This window comes from Tupaia chinensis, unplaced genomic scaffold (genome assembly GCF_000334495.1).
Source record: "Tupaia chinensis unplaced genomic scaffold, TupChi_1.0 Scaffold142846_1, whole genome shotgun sequence".
Lineage (NCBI taxonomy): Eukaryota > Metazoa > Chordata > Mammalia > Scandentia > Tupaiidae > Tupaia > Tupaia belangeri.
Window position 1 is genome coordinate 463297 of NW_006202691.1, and position 7914 is coordinate 471210.

Below are 7914 nucleotides of genomic sequence, written 5' to 3' on the forward strand. Positions count from 1 at the left end.
TGGCTATGTCGCTGAACTTCCATGTAGCCAACCGCGGTTTGAGTCCCAGACCTGGTGGCTTAAACTCACGCTGGGTGCATGTGTGTGTGTGTGTGTGCCCAAGATCCTGAGAGGAGAATGAAGGAGAAGGGATTGCAGTGTGGCCATCCCCCCTGGGGAGTGATTTCTCACTTTCTATCTCTCTGTCTCTGTCTTTTCTGGAGAACACCCATTCCCTATAACAAAAACCCCCCCCAAAAAAAAAAAAAAAAAAAAAAAGCTGTGAGGAATGAATCAGTCTTGGTTAATAATTACATTAATAATTAAAGATTGACTCAGTTAACTTCAGAATATCGGTTTTATGCAACATAGGACAAATCAAAAGAGTTGTCATCCTAATTTATATAATGAATAATCTTAGTGTGAGTAAGCAAACTGACTATTGACATAACTCCGTAACACCCAATTAGAAGAATTTTAAATATGTTTGTCATTAACAAGGGTGGTTGACTGTTAGAGAAGGGACCATGAAACTCAACACTGATGCTAAAGTGGGCCAGAGTATGATCTGCTCAGCAAGACTACACCTGCATAGAGAACAAACAGAGCATCACGCAAATGTCAGCTTCTAGGATATGCTGAAAACCCACAATGATAGGCGAGCAACCCAAGACAGCATGCCAAAGAAGACAGTGCAATGGGATACCCCAGAGGAAAGAAGTTTTCTTAAAGAGACTTCAACTGCATCAAAACAAAGCTAGACATAGTCGGCAGTCATTCTATATCCAACCTCACAAAAAAAAGAAATTGCTGTAAAGTCTAAGAATAATTTGGAGTGGAATGTTTACAAGGGAAAAATATGTAGTACATGTTGAGTCACTATAACATCTCTTAAATCTTTGGAAAGGTTTACATCGTATGTTGGTCCTCCTCATAGAGTCTTTGATGAGACCCAACCTCACAAAAGTCACACGCATTTTGATATTTGCAGTCTCTTGTACAGTACTGGGCACACAGGCGGTCCACCATGCTTATGAACTGACCCGAACCACTTCCTCTTTGTGTTAATGTTCCTTTGGGTTCCACTAAATCAGTGCCCTCCTTCAGTCACTTTGTTTTATTTCTTTTGCTGAAATAAATATAAATCATTCACTTCCTAGTTCCTTCTACCTTCCAACTCTAAGTCTTATATAATCTGTCCCCAGGGCTTCTTGCTTCTCTGTTAAATACACACACCCAAAAAAAAATTCCACCACTCATATGTGCACCCTTTGCACATAATTGTAACTGTACGAGGCTTCCACGTCATTTACAACCATGTATGAGGACACTCACACAGAGAGGACACTTACATACACAGAAGACACTGATGCTTCCCAAAGGACAAGTTTTGTTTTCGTTTCATTTGATCATGTGCTCCCAACTAACATAACCCTAAATGACCCTGTTTTATTAGTTCCTAGATTGTTTAGGCATTGTCACTATTTTGTTAAAGAATTATTTGATTTAACTTTACTTATTATTATTACTTTCCAGTTTGATCAGACAGAGACAGAGAGAGAAAGAAAGAGAGAGAGAGAGAAAAGGAAAGTGAGAAAGCAAGCTACCAGGTCCAGGACTTGAACTATGGTCAACCATGTAGGAGTCTAGCATCTAGCACCCTCAACTACCATGCCACCTGCTGGCCCCTGGCAATGTCACTATTAAAGAAAAAAAAGGAAAACCAAATGTTGGCAAGGATGTAGAGTGATAAGAACTCTCATCCACTGCTGGTGAAAGAGTAAGTTGACACAAACCCTTTGGGAAATTGTTTGGTAGCATCTACCCCAGTTACACACACACATCCCAGGTAGATACCGAAGAGAAATGTGTACTCACACGTCTCAAAAGATACATGCTAGAATGTGTGCAGCAGCATTAATAGCATGAAACTGAAACAAACAAACAAACAAACCCACATGCCCATCAGCAATAGAATGGAGAAATGTAAATGTGTGGTATGGTCATATCAAAAACTATTACACAGCAATGAAATGACATGCAACGACATGGAGGAACTACCAGCCGACAAAAATAAAACATGCTGTACGATCTCACATATATAAAATTCCTCAAATCGACAAAAATAAACTGTAATCCAGGAGTGTACAATGAAGTGGCAAAATGATCAAGAAAATGATTGCCATAAATTCAGGAAATGGCTTCCTTTGCAAGGAATAGAAGAGTTGGGATCAGGAAGGGTCCCAGGGTCTTCTGAAGTACTCACAAGATCCTTCCTTGACTAGGAGGCAGTGATAGAGTGTTATAGAAATGTGTTAAGCTGTACAAAGTTATTTTATGTGCTTTTCTATGTGCAATACTAAACCATTTTTTAAACATTAAAAAAGAAAAAAACAAAAACAAAACGCAGGGTTGGGACCAGGAGATGGTGTAATGGCTATGTCGCTAGACTCCCATGTAGTTGACCGTGGTTCGAGTCCCAGACCCAGCAGCTTAAACTTACATTGGGCACATGCGCATGTGTGCCCAAGATTCGGAGAGGAGAATGGAGGAGAAGGGATTGTGGCGTGGCCATCCCCCCTGAGGGGTGACCAAATGTATAAAACAGACAATCACTCTATGAAAACAGTTCCTTTGAACAAATAGCTAAAGTAGAGTTTAAATGTTTGTTTACAAACTATCAACTAACCAAAACTAAAGGCGAGAGGAAGAAAGTTCAAGTTTCACACTTCAAGCTCCAGGAACCACTTGCCAAGTTGTCGGACCATAAATGAAGAGCTGGCATTGGAAAGAATGAAGGCAAGAATTCAATTTACCTACACTATTCCTCAAATGTGTCTAATAGTTTTTGAACAGAATATTAACATAGATGGGTTTCACCAAAATCATGGAGTTTGGAAGCTCTCTTGGATTCATCCTTTCAATCCCCCAGCTAATATCAATCAATAGATTTAACTTTTTGATGCTCAAACACAGCTGAGCCTTGGCTGAAGGTTATCTTAAAACCAATTGCAAGAAAAACAAGCTCCACTGAGCTGGAAATAATCCAGATTATCATCCATTTCCCCCTCGGTCTTCTGTTTTATAAACATCGCCATGGCTCAACACATCTAAGAGGAGACACAACATTACCCACAGTTCTCATCCTGTTTGCTAACTAATTATATCAACAACCTGAACCAACTTAACACTATACAAAAACACAGCTGATTTAGCAATCTGTAAATTATACATGTACATAAATCTGTACCAAAATGTGCTGCGTCTCACTCCTGCTAATGTGCATGGATTCTCACTGGCACCTACGATTGTTTGATATAGGTTCCTGAACACTGAAACATATGTTCTGCCTAGAATGGGACCATTTAGTAATATTTTTGGAGTTTCCTGGCATCAAGGTCTGCCAGCCTTTCTAAGACAGATCTCCTATTTGCTTCAGCAAGCATTCTGACAAGTGTCTGCAGATTTAAGCAGCCATCAAAAAATATTCTGGAACAACATTTCCCAACCAGGAGCATAAAAAGAAACAGGCTGGCTTTGCCTATGTGAAAACAAAGCCAGCAGGATTTTTTTTTTAAGAATTATTTTATTAATTTTATTTACCTTTTTTTTGTTGTTGTTTTTCATTTGATTACAGAAAGAGAGACACAGAAAGTGAGAAAGCAAGCCACCAGGTCCAGGACTTGAACTGCTGTCAATGGGGGAATTCAGTGACTTAACCACCATGCCACCTGCCAACCCCATCCAGTGGGATTTTAAGTGATCATTGATATGACAATAAGCAAAATCAAATCATATCTGGGCTACTGATCATTCCTACCGACGACTTAGGACAATCCAAAAAATGGATCAGCAAACCTTTTCTTTGAATCATATTCAAAATGTATCAAGGTAAGTTAAAGTAAGTTTCAGTGCCAGGGCCTAGTAAACACCATAAATAAATAAATAATATATTTGGAGAGGATTTTTGCCATAGGGTGTGTGCGCTCACCAGAAAGACAGAGAGTGACAGAGAGGCAGAAAGCAGGAAATCACCCCCCAAGGGGGATGGCCATGCCGCAATCCCTTCTCTTCCATCCTCTTCTCAGGATCTTGGGCACGCACGCACATGCACCCAGTGTGAGTTTAACCCACTGGGTCCAGGACTCGAACTACAGTCAACTACATGGGAGTCCAGTGACATAGCCATTATGCTAACTGCTGGTCCCAAAATATTTTAAAAATACAATGGCAGGCCTCAATAACAACTACGCCCATACAACACTGCAGAACAGGAGCCAAATCTTGGACCAAGAATCACTAGACTGGAACTTCCTAAAGGTGAAGATTGTTTCTTGTTTTCCATGATAGTTCCAATCTTCAGTACATTCACTCAATAAATCTTTGTGGAAGAAATAAGCCAGTAACTGCTGACAAATCCCTGATCTGCCTCTAACTGCCTTTTTCTAACTCTGCTTCTTAACCAACTATAAGTAAATCACTTAACCTGAGGATTCTTAGTTCCTTAAACTCTAAAATAGAGACACACTTCCTCTACTGGCTTATGAGGGTTAAGGGTGATGCTCTATGAAAAGTGACTTGGTACTTAAGAGCAGGACACAAAGGGGCACACAGATATTAAAGTGTCTGTTATCCTGCCTATGTCTTCAGCTAAACCACTGACAAAGGTAAAAAGACTGCACTTCCTCAAAATATAATTAGCCTCTCCTTTGCCCTATTATTCTGTTTGGATGTGGTAGCATGGCTGTTAGCCAAAATGGATGTTGTGCTTGTTGTTATAACATTTTATTTCATCTCCACTGGGAAATTATGTTTCTTGAGAGAAAATAATGGTAATCCAAGGAATCGTGTTACATGGTGTACCGTAAAGAACTTGAACAGTGGAGTCACAGGGCTTGGGGAGTCATCAGTCCTGCCCCTAGTATTGGAGAACAGTCACAGGCATCAATTTCTTTATCTGTACAATGATGAGGAAGGAGAGGAAGACTACATAGTATCATGTCTACCGGCAGGGCCAGGTAGTGATGCAGCAGGGCCAGGTAGTGACGCAGCAGGGCCAGGTAGTGACGCAGCAGGGCCAGGTAGTGATGCAGCAGGTAAATGGCCACACGCTGCAAGGCTGACCCACATGTGAAAGTTCTGGGTTTGCATCTGGAGAGGGATATCTACCTGAGGCTGGCTGAAGCTGAGGATGGACTGTAGCGTCAAGACCCTGTTGGGAGTCCTGTCTGTCTCTTTCTCTTCCTCTCTCTGTCTTACTCGTGGAAGAGATAAACTTTCTTAAAATATGATTATAAAGTATTGCTATTTAAAGGTAAACTGCTATTCAAATACCGTAATGTCCAAAAATAGGTTGGTGAATTTTAGGAAGAGACGATCAATATTTTTTAAATAGACTCTTTCCATCACAGCATAATAATATAATGCACGCAGATATTGTGATATTTCTAAAAGTTTACATATTTTTTCCATTTGCGTTCAAGAAATCTTATGAAAGGGATCACTAAAAATTTAAATCCCACATTTTAAGATCAGCACCTTTTCTTCTGAAATAAGAGATCATTTTAAAAGTTCATCCAACTCCCCCATGAGCTGTTTCGTTTTTGTCATTGATGTTGCTCGTTCGGTTGGTTAACTGAAATCAAGCTGTTGGAACTGGTGCTAAAATGAAAATGCCAGTGCTAAAAATATTCCCAGCCACTTATTCTCCTGACATTCTATGTCTGCTTATAGAGGGGAAGTGTCTCTAAGAAAGAGCAACTCAACTAGGAGGAATGCTGCCTTCTCCACTCGAAGACTCTTAAGATCTCTCCCCAACCCAAGAAACCTTACTGGCGGTAACATGTAAGATGCTTCCTGCTCCCTGCACTCCAAAACCTATCCAGTATACCGGAGAGACTGAGTTCCCTCTCCAACTTCACCAAAAGTGGAATTGTCCGTGATATTTATGAGAGGTCCTCAACTCTGTAAGATTGTCCTTCTACCCCCAACAGGCCAATAACAACAGCAATAGCAGCGGGATAACTCATAAATAGTGATTTTGTTTAAACACTCATGAACACCGCCAGCTTTTTTTTTTTTAATGGCAGCAGAGTTCATTTGGCTGTTCCTGTGTAAGTATCCTCTCCAGGTGTGTGACCTTGCTCTAAGAACCACTTGGTTAGTTTGAGGGAGGAGCACCTTGAAGGGAAAGGTGACCTGTGAAACACAACACTTATCCATCCTCTTGTTCTTCACAGACATGCAATAAAAAAAATGACTGTTTCTAAGAAAGTATTTAAATCGTACACGATGATTTGTTATCCTAACTGATGAGGTGTTTTTTTCTTATAGGATGAACTTAAATCACTCTTTAGAGAGTATGTATTAGTAGCATAAGTCACTTTCCACTCCCTTCCCCCAGTTCCTAACTAAATTCAAATGAAAGCTTAAAAAAATCATAAGCTTCTTAAGGCTCTGAAACCGTGATGGTTTACACCTTATTAGGACCCATTTCCGGAGTTAGCTCCTCACGCCCCATGTCCTCCCGGCAGAAGAATGTCATCTGTCTCTCGGAAGGAGAGGGGTCCAGGAGCCTGCAAAGCGCACCTCGTGCTTGGCTGCCCTTCCTCGCTCAGCGTTTGCTGAACGGGCGTGCGCTGCATCTTCCAACGCCAGGACTCTCACTCTCTGCAAGTGCGTTAGTCCGGGTGCTCCTGTGGGTCCGAAAGCCCTTTGAAATTCTCCCCTTCCAATCTCTGCTTCTAGCATTCTCGCCTCCCAGCGCTTCATGCTACTGTCTGTTTTAATGCCACAGGGAAACAGCTGCGTGCCAGGTACCGTTTATCCGTGGATCGATCGATGTATAGGCGTGGTGAGTTTGGGAATTTATAGGAGAGCAAGACTTAGGAGTGGCATAAAGCATAGCTGCGGGTTTGGCTGAGAGGAAACATGACAGGTCTGTACCTGTGACCACCGAGCCCGCTCTGCACCTGTGCCCTCTGCTTTCCATCTGAGGCCAGGAGAACCATCTGCCTCTCACGAGCCTTAACCTCGAAGGGGGTGGGCGGGAGAACTGGTGGAATCAGGCAGCCCTCAGAACGTCCCTAAGTCCCCTCGTTCCTGCACCTCGGACTTTTCAGCTGCGGAAATGGAAGGTGGAGGCAGCCGCTCCCTCCCATCCCTAGGGGGCTGGGACTGGAGTTGCCAGTCTCGATTGCTCGCTCTCCCAGGGGAGAGGCGGCGCCTCGGGGAGCTGCAGCCCGAGGCCCCGAGAGCCTTCGCGGAGAGGAGCGCAGGACCGACGGGGAGCGCGCTGGCGCTCGGCTGCAGCCAGCTTCCCATCACTTTTCCCAATACTTTGCTCATCAGCTGTCGCGCTCTCTAGGAGATAAAAGCAAGGGGGCGCGAGAAAAGCTCCAAAGGCGCCCCCAGGAGAGCTCCCCTGTTGGGATGGGGGCCCATCAGACCCCGCCCCGCCCTGCCCACCTTCACCCTGCCTCTGACAGGCTGCCCGGGACGCCCGCGCCGCGGCTCCCAGCAAAGCGCCCGGGTTCTGCTGCATCTGCTGGCGCCGAGCGGCGAGAGGCGTCTGCAATAAAGGCACGGGTGAATAGCCTGGCAACGGATATCCGAATGCACCTCTTACCATTGGACCGCCGGACAATATTCTCCAGAAACGTGTTCTGCGGGGCCACCAGTCCCCTCCTGCCCCCGGCCATGGTCATCCTCCCTGCGACCCGGGGTTTGTGGGGCGTCCCGGCGCGGCTTCTCACGGCAGTAGGAAACTGGGCGCGGGGTCCGCGCGCGATGCGGGCAAAAAGCGCCCCATGCGCCCCACGGGGACCCGGGCGGGCAGGGGCGGCGGCTCCCTCCAGCTGCCACCCTCGCGCCCTCTTCGCGCCTCCCTCCCTGCGGCCCGCCTCGCAGTGCACTCGCGCGGGGCTCGGCTCCCCG

General features: G+C 44.5%; 1 protein-coding gene across 1 annotated transcript in view; it reads right to left on the reverse strand.

Annotated features, from left to right (window-relative positions):
* The window catches only part of KCNH1 (potassium voltage-gated channel subfamily H member 1), a 375558-nt gene extending 367710 nt beyond the window's left edge, over positions 1-7848 (reverse strand). Inside the window, exon 1 of the mRNA XM_006163695.2 lies at positions 7607-7848. Coding sequence (XP_006163757.1) covers positions 7607-7685 — 79 coding nt within the window. The 5' untranslated portion in view covers positions 7686-7848. The remainder of the gene's footprint in view (positions 1-7606) is intronic.
* Positions 7849-7914: the final 66 nt, after the last annotated feature.